Source organism: Phaethon lepturus, unplaced genomic scaffold, assembly GCF_000687285.1.
Source record: "Phaethon lepturus isolate BGI_N335 unplaced genomic scaffold, ASM68728v1 scaffold22391, whole genome shotgun sequence".
In the NCBI taxonomy this organism is placed as follows: Eukaryota; Metazoa; Chordata; class Aves; order Phaethontiformes; family Phaethontidae; genus Phaethon; species Phaethon lepturus.
In genome coordinates this window covers 277-13,346 of record NW_010520090.1, presented here as the reverse complement: position 1 = coordinate 13,346, position 13,070 = coordinate 277, and the positions used below count along the sequence as shown (strand labels likewise).

General features: G+C 41.2%; 1 protein-coding gene across 1 annotated transcript; it reads left to right on the top strand.

Annotated features, from left to right (window-relative positions):
* Positions 1-1,097: 1,097 nt before the first annotated feature.
* Positions 1,098-12,692, top strand: LOC104628641 (26S proteasome non-ATPase regulatory subunit 1; the record flags this gene model as incomplete). The annotated part of the gene is made up of 10 exons (XM_010297293.1): positions 1,098-1,141; positions 2,215-2,288; positions 2,538-2,707; positions 3,622-3,827; positions 5,169-5,312; positions 6,127-6,353; positions 7,776-7,836; positions 10,538-10,666; positions 11,859-11,947; positions 12,614-12,692. Coding segments are annotated over 10 exons (1,223 nt in total), but the record flags the coding sequence as incomplete, so codon positions are not given.
* Positions 12,693-13,070: the final 378 nt, after the last annotated feature.

Sequence of the window (13,070 nt, the reverse complement as noted above, 5' to 3'; positions counted from 1 at the left end):
CTCCCAGATTTCCTTAGATTAACCAGTTACAGACCTCCAGTCAACCTTTGTAAGTCCCATTTGTTAGACCTCGTTGTTCTTATTGCTCAGTTCTGAACACCGTGGTTTGTTCATAACTCTTAGAACATGGTGCCCAGCACTGGACGCAGCCGTTTGGCTTAGGTGTGTCAGTGCCAAGCAGGGGGAAGGATTACCTCATACCTGCCAAGAAATGCTCTCGCGTACACATCTCAGCATGAAGTTTGGGTTCTCTGCCTCCCACTGCAGCCATATGATATTCTTTATCATGTTTCATCTTAATCCACTGTACTATTCAGATTCCTTTCTATATTTGTACTTTTTAGTTTTGACCTGCATGCTCTCCTTTTAGATTTGTTAAGATCTTTTCAAAGCCCTCCAAGAGGCTTGCTGGCCTTTCCAATTTGATGTCTTATTTAGATTTCAAAAGGTTATCAATCTATACAACAGATGAAAGATTAAAAGCAGGTGAATTATGTTGGGCTTTGATCAGATCCTGTTGCAAGCCTTTCAGTTGCATCCTTGCAGTCTGACATCTATAACCATTCTTCAGATGGAGCACCCCAAACTATGAATCTCTCTTTCAGTTATGTCAGTCAAACAATATTTCTGTAGCTATTTGTACAAATGTTCTGGGACAGAGTCAGAAATATTGCTAAAGCTGCGAGATGTGACATCTTAGCCACGAGGCCTGTTTCCTTGGCATGAAAAAAGTTAGGAGGTTTTGACATGAGCTTCTTTATGCCCCTTGGGGAAGTGGGAAGTGACTCACTAGAAAACAGTCAGCAAACTAGTGATGGAGCTGGAACTAAGATCCAGATTCTCTGAGTTCCTGTCTAATGTTTTCCTCTAAGAAGGATCATCTTTTATAAACAGTGTACCTTTCAGTTATAAATGCTGAACTATTTTATATCGTGTTTAATACAAACTTGCATCTGATCTTCAAATTTTAACACTGAAGATTTTAAACCAGCATTCCAGAGACAGCCTTCTTTTCTGTTCTGTTGGTTTTGAACTAAATAACATGTTCACTTTTGAAATACAGCGAGTCCAAAACTGACTATGATCTTGTTTTACAGCTGGAATTATATCTCTTCTGGATGAAGAAGAGCCACAGCTCAAGGTGAGCTCTTACATCTGGGAGCAAATAACAGCAAATGCATTATGTTGAGAGCTTAAAATCAGAAATGAGTGGAGCTCAATAATTAATACTTGGACAGCAACAGGTGGGCCCCAAATTGTATCTACGCTGAAAGGAAGGGCTTAAATAACATGACAACAGGTGGCAAACTTCCTTGTTTTGAACATGGATCAAACTGTAGCTTCACATACTGAGATTTCTATTCACCAAAGTTTCCAGCTCTCTGATGATAAAGGGGCTTTGTAACTTAAAAGTGTTCCAGAGACTGCATCCTGACAATGTAAAATTCGAAGCTGAAGAACATCTCAAGTTTTTAGCATAATTTAAGTGATGTAAAACAAAATCACAGTTACAGTTTTCACTTGGGGGGAAAAAAAAATCACAATAGGAGTAGGAGAAGAAAACAGCAACAGAAACTTTACGGTCCACAGAGTATATGAATCCATAGGACAACACCAAACACTCGAAGTGGTGGTGTGTTGATGATGCTCGCTAGTTACTCGGACAGTTAGCACAGCCCCTTTTAGGAGGAGGAGGTACATCTTGTAATATTGGTAATCCTCTAAATGTTTTGCTTGGAGACAGACATAGGTGGTGCTAGATCTCAATGAGCCCTGCTTTTGCTCTGAACTGATTATAAGTGGGCTGATTCTAGTGTGGATATTGTTTATCTGCTAAAGTACTGTGTCCAAATAAATAGAGTTGGCTGGCATAGACCACAGGCCAATTCTATGTGCAGCACAAAGGTTGCCACAAGGACTTTGAAAACTTTGTATTTTAAGGAATTTTACCTATCAGTCATTTTAGCCTGTCGTTCATCACAGAGGGGCTATGGGAAGGAAAATCAGGGTTATCTTACCTGTTAAATGAACAGCCCTTTATTTGCAAAAGACTTGCAAAGATTAGTGAATGCTTGCAAAGATCTTTTAAAGTAGAATTTGCTGTTGAAATTAGTCACTGTTTATGATATCAGTCTTAGGTGGTACTTAATTTTTACTGGGAAAAGCTAGTAAATGCATTTTTTATGTAATATAACTTTTTATTATTTTTTGTAGGAGTTTGCTCTTCACAAGTTGAATGCTGTTGTCAATGACTTCTGGGCCGAGATCTCTGAGTCAGTAGATAAAATGTAAGAGAAGACACTTATTACCTCAGGGTGTGCTGCTTGAAAAGAACATGAGATATGAAGTGGATGTAGTTCTGGTTTCTTGATACTGCCTAGTACAGCATCTAGCTCCATATTTTCTGGAAAGCACTAATATAAGTGGATGTGGGGTTGGAGCTGTAGTCCGAAAGATGCAAGTTTGATCAAGCTCTAATGTGGCCTTAAAGAGAACTGAACACACAGAGCTGATGCTCTTCTCTCTCTTCTTTGCAGTGAAGTTCTCTATGAAGACGAGGGCTTTCGCAGCCGGCAGTTTGCTGCTCTAGTTGCTTCTAAAGTTTTTTACCACCTGGGAGCTTTTGAGGAATCGCTGAACTATGCCCTGGGAGCAGGTGACCTCTTCAATGTCAATGACAACTCGGAATATGTGGAGACGATCATTGGTAAACAACTGTTGCTGCAAAAGAAAAGCTCTTGTGTTGTCAAAACTACTGTAATTTTGAGATTTTAATTGATTTAGCTGGTTTTCTCCATATTCCTCTTCATCATAGAATAGTTTGGGTTGGAAGGGACCGTTAAAGGTCATCTAGTCCAACCCCCCTGCAATGAGTAGGGACATCTTCAACTAGAGCAGGTTGCTCAGAGCTCCATCCAACCTGACCTTGACTGTTTCCAGGGATGGGGCATCTACCATGTCTCTGGGGAACCTGTTTGTGTTTCACCACCCTCATTGTGAAAAATTTCTTCCTTAGATCTAGTCTAAATCTACACTCTTTTAGTTTAAAACCGTTACCCCTTGTCCTATTGCTATAGGCCATGCTAAAAAGTCTGTCCCCATCTTTAAGTACTGAAAGGCTGCCATAAGGTCTCCCTGGAGCCTTCTCTTCTCCAGGCTGAACAACCCCAACTCTCTCAGCCTTTCCTCATAGCAGAGGTGTTCCACCTCTCTGATCATTTTTGTGGCCCTCCTCTGGATGCTCTTACTCTCCTTGTATTCATTTAAACTGATGATGCAGCTAATTTTACCCAGTTTATTTGTGCTTTTTTCTCTTGCTTTGGGATTCTGTAATGGAACTGACTTAGGAGTTCCGGCATTTTTTTTCCTATTCTTAACCCTTATTCTATTGTGAGTTCCTAATAGGAAAATTGCTTTGGCTGTTTATTGTTCTTTCTCTCATTTGTGTGCTAATGTTGTTATCAATTTCAGCATAACTTTGGAAATAATAATAATAATAATATTTGCAGGTAGAATGTGTATATGCACAGACACATCTGGTCTCTTCATCTATAAAAAAACCTGCAAACATCTAGGAAGTTGACCTCCCCCTCCCCCCATATTTGTTCAATATCTTTTCAGCAAAATGTATTGACCACTATACCAAGCAGTGTGTGGAGAATGCAGAGCTGCCAGAAGGGGAGAAGAAACCTGTTGATGAAAGGCTAGAAGGGATAGTGAACAAAATGTTCCAGCGGTGCTTGGATGACCACAAGTACAAGCAGGCCATTGGCATTGCTCTAGAGACACGCAGGCTGGACATCTTTGAGAAAACCATCCTCGAATCGGTATGTGCAAGAGACAAGAGGTCCGTGTAGCTAGTCTCTTCCAGATGTGGATCCAGAAGTGAAGTGCAGGATCAATGTTGCTATGGAACTGTTTTTGTATGAACAGAATAAAAGACGGAACTGAGGGACGTGAGTTTATGCAAAGGGTGAAAGATGCAGGAGTGTTTAGTTCAACATGTTTATGGAAGGCTATCCCTATCACTCAGGGCTATCAAGTGTAGAGAGATCCTCACCTTTAAGAATTCCCTGAGTGGCAAGTTGCTAGGGGAATATTTCCAGGAAGCCTGGCTATGTGCCCTCTTTAGGTATTCTCTGTCAGCTACTAGCAGATATGATACTGGCCTAGGCTGACCTTAGGTCTGGCATAATGCAAGAACAGCTCTTTTATTTTCTTGTGCCTGTCATCTCCTGTAATTCACTGTGGGAAGGGATCCTTAGGGTTAGGTAAGTGATTTACCTATGGCAGGTAAGACAAAACAAAACAACAATCCAGTAGTTGGGTGAGCTACTCTAATTTTCAGTAAGTGGCTGTGTGCAGTCTTAGCCTGCCCCGACTGCAAGGCAGTACAGTCTGGCTTGAACATCTTTCACTGAAGGTTTAAGGTAAGTCATGTTAGCTAGTAATGGTGGTAAGAGAAGTGTGCCAGTAGTTGTTTGCAGCAGCTCAGGGGTTGTGTGTAATCTTGTTATGCTGCAGTATCTCAATCCTATGTCAGATGCATGGTTTAAATCCTTTCAATTTTACTACTTTACAGTTTGTAGCTTTCCCATATTTTTGGATGTCTGCCATTTCTGTATATGGGAGTAATAATCATAAGGCATCCATCTTGCTTTCTCTGTTCTGTTTGCTGTCCTTGCATTTATTTACTTAATTGCCCATTATAAATCCCTCGTTTTAAATTACCTTTCTGAAGTTTAGTAACTGCATCTGTTTCTCAGTCTCTAGCAATAGATAGGCATGTTGGGGATCTTTTCTTGATGCATTGTTTGTTTTGCTGACATATTATGTTAGTGCAGTGAATTTCACTGCATTTGAGCATGAGTATTTGAACAAGAAAGGTGAAGAAGGGGAACTAGGTATTGAACTTTTAAATGAATCTTTTGTATGTTTTAAATACTGAATTAGATACTGGTCCTGTATGTTTTTGGTAGTATTTTTCTTTAAACTGCAATACACCTGCATATAAGCTTTTCCAAAAGTGGGAAATGAAACTGTGAAGGTTTATACATGCGTGTCTTTTGCTCTGCTTTTTAAAGTGAAAAGGAGGTAGCTCTATAATAATTTCTAAATCCTGTTTGTGATTCCAAACCCACACTTGATATCCCTGAATTTAATTTCAGAACGATGTTCCTGGGATGCTAGCCTACAGCTTGAAGCTCTGTATGTCTTTGATGCAGAATAAACAGTTCCGTAATAAAGTCTTGAGAGTTCTAGTTAAAATCTACATGAATCTGGAGAAACCAGACTTCATCAATGTGTGCCAGGTAAACCTCTGAGTGGTGTTTCAAGATGAATCAAAAGTTACTCTTCTTCAGATGTGTTTGACTTGACATCTAGCTGATCTATTTTTTTTATTCAGTTAAATATCCTGTCATAGTTGCATGCTTCAAATACGTATCAAAGTGAGATCAACTTGAAAAAGAGATGCAAATACTGCACATTTGGTCAATTTATTGAGAAACAAACACGTTGAAAGGCAGTTTGGGGACGTAAATAACTGACAGAATATTTCAAGTCTATGTAGGGAGTATCAGGTGGTAGGGTTCACAGCTTGGAATTTTATTTATTTGTCAGAAGAACATTTACAGTGCTTTGTTTTTTGGTAAGCCGTTGTCTGAAAGTGTTTAGATAATCTGTTATGAAGTTACTCAGATGTTCTCAGGCCTTTGCTGGTCTTGATATGCCATGTTCATGTGACGCAGGAATGTTAGGCCTGTTCTGTTTAAGCTGAGACTGATGCTTCTTTAATGTGCTTTTGAAATTTCTGTGTTTAGTAGGACAACATTGTTAGCTTCCAAAGATAAAGCTGCAGAAATAGGAAGGCTTGAATGTTGTGTCTTGAATTTGTAATACTTTGATCTCATTTTTAAACTGACCTATGAAAACTCTTCAAAGGCTCATATATCCCTTATGAGAGAGAGTTTTTCTTTCTTTGAAGGGGTGTTTTGTGGAAGCAGCAGATGAAGGGATAGGGGAAAAGGGGTGTGACCTTGGGTAGTGTTGGTTTTTCATTCTGAACTATATAATGTCTTCTGATATTATTTTTTTTTTTCTTGTTCTTGCCTTCCTCCTGCTCAGTGCCTGATATTCTTGGATGACCCACAGGCTGTGAGTGACATCTTGGAAAAACTGGTGAAGGAAGATAACCTTCTTATGGCCTACCAAATTTGTTTTGATCTGTACGAAAGTGCTAGCCAGCAGTTCTTGTCTTCTGTGATCCAGAATCTCCGCACAGTTGGCACTCCCATTGCCTCTGTACCTGGATCCACCAACACTGGCACCGTCCCTGGATCAGAGAAGGACAGGTGGGGTTACAGTCCTGCTCTGATGGAGCCTCCTGTTCTCTGTGTGGATGCCCCATTACAAGCAATTGAGTTAGTGCCCTTCATTTAAGTCAGGGTAATAGACAAGACATGCTATTTGCTGAGGGCAAAATTGTATATTGCCAGAATCCACTGTTTGAAAGAATACATTTTCCTTTGCAGTTGAGGTAAGTGTGGTGCAGTTACTGTGGCTTAGCTAATGAGCAGTAATTCATTAAGCTATAGTGTGAATTGCTCGGGAGCACTCTGATGTTGTGTGATCTTTGCTGCAACTGGTAAAGCTAAGAAAGGGGAGCGTTCAAGCAAAAAGCTCATCGCAGCTATGTGCAAATTTGATTTCATATTGTAGCTTGTGGGCTGCTACCTGCTTGTGGGAAGAGTGAGCTCAGATGGTACTGTAGTGTTATAGACCCTTTTGTGCTTGCAGTTGAAAAGAGCTAGTTCAAATCTAGTCTGAGTTTTGTTGAAGTTCTACATTTAAAACTTGTTCAGTGATAACATCACTGGATCTTAGCTACAGGAAGCTTCTGTTAAGAAAACCAAAGTTGGCACTAAGCATTTGATCTTCTTTATTTTTACTTTTGATGGCTTACAGGTAACTGACATTAAAATAGTTTTGCTTTAAACCTCTGTTTTTAGAGGATTGGCTAATCCAGGCTAAGGCTGCTGCCCAGCTCAGGGCCAGTGTGCAAGAAGTTTGTGCTCCCACTGCTGTTTAATTGCCAGAGCTGTCATGTCTGTACACAACCTGATCCCTGCTCTGTCTTTCATAGTGTGTGATGGAGAATGCTGCTTAGATCAAGGCTGGTTAAATATAAGGGCTTATGCAGCTCGGAAAAACTGGGTCGAAATGCTTTTGATCAGTGATACGGGCATTCTCCTCTCTTCTTTTCCAGTGAAATAAAAGGAATGGCACAGAATAATTTGTAAGCCAGGCTGTGAAGCAAGCACAAGGTGCTAACAGCTTAATAGCTTTTGTTTCCATTTGAACACTCTGGCATCAATCCTGATAGTGATGGACTCAAGTCTTCTGGATGAGGATATAATTATCCTTGCTGCTGAGTTGTTGACCTTGTTTTCTCACCTGTCTCTGCCTGTTCATTCCCTACAAGCATCTCTTCTTTCTTTTTTTTTTTTCTTAAATCCCTCTAGATGGATTATGAGGGTAAGGTTTTCTAGGCCTTTGTCTTCAAGCTCCCTGAAAACTGAATTGGGGAGGAGTTTGCTTCTCAGCAGTGACCTCCAGGTAGTCAGCCCTTGTTCTGTCAAAGTCCTGTTTCCAGTCATCATCTCCAACTCCCAGGCTACTCTTTCAGGACAGTGTTAGCCATAATTACAATTACAGTGCTTGGCTAGTTATGAGTGATGAACTGGGCTGCATGTTTCATTTTTATTTTATTTCAGTGAGGCTATGGAAGCCGAAGAGAAACCGGGAAGCACATGTGCAGGGAAGTCTGCAGAAATTGTGAGTGTTATTTCCAAAATATGCCTTACTTAGTTTTTCTTAGTGTGTTCTATTTGAATCTCCAGGGTTGTTAGATTGGTGTGGCTAATGAAGAATGGAGTTCTACTTCTGTCTTGGTTAGAGAGAAGGTGACAGATGCTCTCTGAGGACCAAATATCTGACAGTCTGAAAGTGCAGCAGTTCAGATATTGAAAGCTGGAGGAGAGTGGGAAGTGTGTAGATTTCGTTGGGAATTAATCCAAAATAAGAGGGGGAAAAACAGAAAGATCTGGCTCATGTGTTTGCTTTTTGTTGATATTGGAATAATTAACTAATTCCAGAAAAAAGGGCCTGAAATTTGGCTGCTGCTGAGAACCTTAGCTGATGAATTAGCTTGATTTATTTTTTTTATTCCACCTCCCCCCCACCTTCTGAAATCTGGCTGTAGTCTGGATAGAACTGATGCTGTTCTGCAGGAGGGGATGCTGACACAATGTGGTGGGTTGATGCTGGTTGGATGCCAGGTGCCCACCAAAGCTGCTCTATCATTCCCGGCCTCAGCTGGGCAGGGGAGACAAAATACAATGAAAGACTCATGGGTTGACATAAGGATAGGGAGAACTCATTCACTAATTACCATCATGGGCAAAACAGACTTGTCTTGGGGAAATTTAATGAATTAATTTATTACTAATTGAATCAGAGTAGGATAATGAGAAATAAAACCAAATCTTAAAAACACCTTCCCCCTACCCCTCCCTTCTTCTCAGGCTTAACTTCACTCCTGATATTCTCTACCTCCTCCCCACAAGCAGCGCAGGGGGATGGGGAATGGGGGTTGTGGTCAGTTCATCACATGAAATTCTCCAATGCGAGTCATTCCCATGGGCTATAGTTCTTCACGAACTGCCTCAGTCTGGGTCTTTTCCAGAGGATGCAGTCCTTCAGGAACAGACTGCTTCAATGCGGGTTTCCCACAGGGTCTCACAGCCTCCTTTGGGCATCCCCCTGCTCCAGTGTGGGGTCCTCCACAAGCTGCAGGTGGAGATCTGCTCCACCATGGAGCTCCATGGGCTGCAAGGGCACAGCCTGCCTCACCATAGTCTTCACCATGGGCTGCAGGGGAATATCTGCTCTGGTGCTTGGAGCACCTCCTCACCTTCCTTCTTCGCTGACCTTGGTGTTTGCAGAGCTGTTTCTTTCACATACTCTCACTCCTCTCTTCGGCTGCAGTCATGTGGGGTTTTTTCCGCCCTTCTTAAATACATTATCCCAGAGGTGCGCTTGGCCTTGACCAGTGGCAGGTCTGTTTTGGAGCAGGCTGGCATTGGCTCTGTTGGACATGGAGGAAGCTTCTATCAGCTTCTCACAGAAACCATCCCCGTAGCCCCTCCACTATGAAAACCTTGCCACGCAAACCCAATACACATAACATAGTTTCTCCTCCATGAAGGAGGAAGGTGTTGTGTCTGGCTAATAAGGTGACTATGTTGCTGGGCCAGTGGGTTAGAATCTGTCTGTTTAGTTTCTCTTCCCAAGTACTGGAGAAAGTGAGTTCACTTCTGACATGCACATACAATTGCATTTCAGCATGCAGAACAGCTAATGCAATTCTGATACTTCTAGGGCTGAGGAAAGGAAATGGTACTAAGAGGAAAGTAAAATCTGAGATGAGGAGTTTTTTTATTTTTCCCCATGGTGCATGTTTGTGAGCTAGACTTGGGAATCTTTGAGAGATATTGTTGCAGATCACTTAAAAAGGATGACATTTTAATTAATCAAGGACAAACAGAAGTGTGTTCTTGAAATTATATTCCACAGGAAAAAAAAAACCAACATGGTGGAGTTTCTTGCCACATCAAGGAACCTGTAAACAGTGCTTTTGTGCAGGAAAGGTGTCTTGAATCAATTTCTGCTGCATTGGCATTGCTGATTGTGCCAAGGTGCAAGTACATAAAAATGATCTTTGTGGCAGAAATGTTCTTGAGCTTAATCTTCCACAATTCAGAATGCTGATTACAAAGAAATAATTGAGGGGATTAGTTTAAGGGCTGAACTACTCATGCTTGGCTGGTCTCTGACCAGCTAACCATGCCAGTACAAAGAGCTACAGCGTACCCTGCAAAGAGCTGCACCCTACTCAAAAGGGACTTTAGTTGGGACTTAAACTGTGGAAACTCTTCTGTGGTGGGGAAGAAGGAGGCTTTCTTAAAGAGCTCTGGAAGATGAATGTATTAAGAGATTCCTAGCTCTACTAGCCATTGTTCTAAATCCTTTAGCTCACAAGAATGGTGATACAGGTCAGTGGGGTCATGCAAAGTGTTGTGGTGTTGTGGTCCTCTCCATTAAAACTTCCATGGAACTACAGGTTCACATTTATAAAAGTGATTGCCTCTTGCAGGAGACTCATCGTATCTGTAAGGCCAAGCAGAGCAGCTTGCAGAATATCACATCACTCATGTGACATCGTTCTGCTTTCAAAGAAAGAATAAATTTCTTTTTAAAGACTTTCTCCTCCCACCTGCACTGTGGGGGACTTGTTTATCTGTGAAGTTTGGGCTTGTGCAGCAAGGGCAGAAACAATGTCCTTTTAGTCCCAAAACCTGACAGGTTTTGGAGTATGGTGATGGGAATGTATGAGAGTGACTTCTCATGAACTGTATTTTAACAGAGCTGTAGCTGGGTTCTCATGTTTTTTTCTTATTTCTGCTTGTACATGAAGAACCCAGAGCCTAAGGACCAGATCTCAAAAATGATTAAAATTTTAAGTGGGGAAATGGCCATTGAGTTACATCTGCAGTTTTTAATACGAAACAACAATACAGACCTCATGATCCTCAAAAACACAAAGGTAAGTGGCTTTGTTAGACAGAGTTGTCTTGGATTCATCTGATTAATCCCGTGTTTGTTTTGACCATGTTGCTTGCTGATGTTATTTTATAACATCATAAGTTTTAGCATGGCCTCCCTGGGTTTTGAGGATGCAAATCTATGTTTTTGGCATGGTAAATTAACATTTAAAACTTGAACCTGTGAGGCTGAAGAGCTGATTACAGAAGGCCATGTAATCATATCGTTTCAACTTACAGCTGGTATGACCTATGACAAGCTGCTATTAATGTGTTGATTTTTTTCTTTTGTTTGTTTTTGCCAATTGCTTATAGAAACTAATCCTTCCCCCCCCCCCCCCCCCCCTTTTTTTTTTTTGATGGTTTTGTTTTCCATCTGGTCAATAAGATGAATGCACTCACCTTCCAGCTCCATGACTGATCTAGTGCAAATGCTGCTGGTTGGGGTTGGAGGGAGTCAGCCAGGACTGTAGGTCCCAGTATGTTGGTATTTTAGTTGAGGTGTTATGTGAGACCACACCTTCAGCTTGGCTAAAAATATCCTGATATGTGCTCAGAGACTAGTATTTCCACATTGAAGGCAAAATCAATTGGATATTGTAACGTAGGCAGTGCTAGGGAATTGAGTAACTGGTTTTGTTTTGGAAAGTGTTACTCAAGGGTGGGCAAATAAATCTTAAAAGCTAAGTTAGACTCTCTTAAGCTAATTGATTATTAGAAACCAGAAATTTTTTATATGTGAAATGAGATGCACATCATCAGCAAAAATGGTAGAGAATCCTTGTCAGTGGGTTCATTATTTCAGGAGGCACTTCAAATGTATTGGAAAATCTTTTCCATCTGCTGGTTAAGTGCTTGGGAGTGATCCTGTATAGCATTCTAGGGATGGCTTGAAAACATCAGCAGCACACGCTTTATAGTTCTGGGAATCAGAAGCGGGGGTTCTGCAGTTAAGCTGCAATTGAAGTAATCACATCTCTGACAGAAACTCATAGAAGGGATTAGTTTGCACTGGGAAGATGGGTTGAGGATATGTTAGAATGTATTAACAATCTATTAACTTTGATTAAAGGGAAATTGCTGGTTAAATTGAGCCTAATTACAACCATTTTTCTAGTGTACTGACAGGCATGTTAAGTGACCTAGGTCATGTCTTTTGCTGGCTGGTGATACTGATTGTTTTTGTTCTTTCAGGATGCAGTGCGGAATTCCGTGTGTCATACAGCAACAGTTATAGCAAACTCCTTTATGCACTGTGGTACAACCAGTGACCAGTTCCTTAGGTAAATCTATGGCAAGGAAGTTCCAATGTCATTTAGAGGTGTTTGAACAACATTGCTGCCGTACTTAGCTTGATGCTTTCAAAAGGGTGGCTGCAGAGCCCTGGTGGGCTTGGAGAAGAATAAACAAAGGATCTGAAAACAAATGTGGAGATAGAAGGAAGAACCATCAGTTGTTTCCTTTTCTCTAGCCTCACAAACTGCATGTATTTGAGTGCTAACTGTTAGCAGTTTGGAGGGTGGAGATTGGGAATTTCTGTTCTCCTTGTTTACTAGTTGGAGGATTTCTGAGATGGTGATGTATCTTTTTTGGTAGAGACTGACAGTGCTGAATGACTCTCAGAAGGGAAGTTGACCTTATTAGGGTCTTGAGGGAAGCTCCAGAAACCCTGCTGAAGTTTCTCCCACAGAGTTGATGGGCTACCTATTGAGTACTTGTTCTCCATTTTTCACTGATATGACAGTATCTAGGATCTTGACTGCTACCAGCCAAAAATCAGGGCTGATGAAGGGGGGCGGGGTACAGAGTGCAAATGCGGTTAGCCGCCTTGCCTTCTGGAGCTACTTTCTGCTTTGAAAGCTGGTTTTAGTGCTGTGAAACCTTACTTGCAGTGCAAGGAATGGGCTATATGAAAAACTTTGTATAACCTTTCTCTTCTTGTTTTCCAGAGACAATTTGGAGTGGCTGGCCAGGGCCACTAACTGGGCTAAGTTTACTGCTACCGCCAGCTTGGGTGTTATACACAAGGTAACATTGTGTTCATTCCTCTCTGTTCAGTATAAATGTTTGGCTTGTGAACACTGAAGACATTGAAGTGGGGATTCTGAATGATGCCTGTGCTTCAGTTTACCTGGTCTATTGCAAGGCACAGCTGTAGCATTGTGTCTTTGCACTAAAGAAAAGCTGTGGTTTATCAAGTCCATCTTGTCTGATACCCAATCTAGTTTACGGCATGTTTTGCTGATCATCAAAAAGGTGGTAGGATAACATAGCTCAAGGAGAGTCCTCTTCCTAGTCTCCTCTTCCTTTGTGAGTTGAACAATGTTGATGGTTTCTAGCTATTAATAGTGCAGGTGCATATTTCTTAAGTGTATTTCCTGGCTTTGAGACGGTACCAAAGTCCTT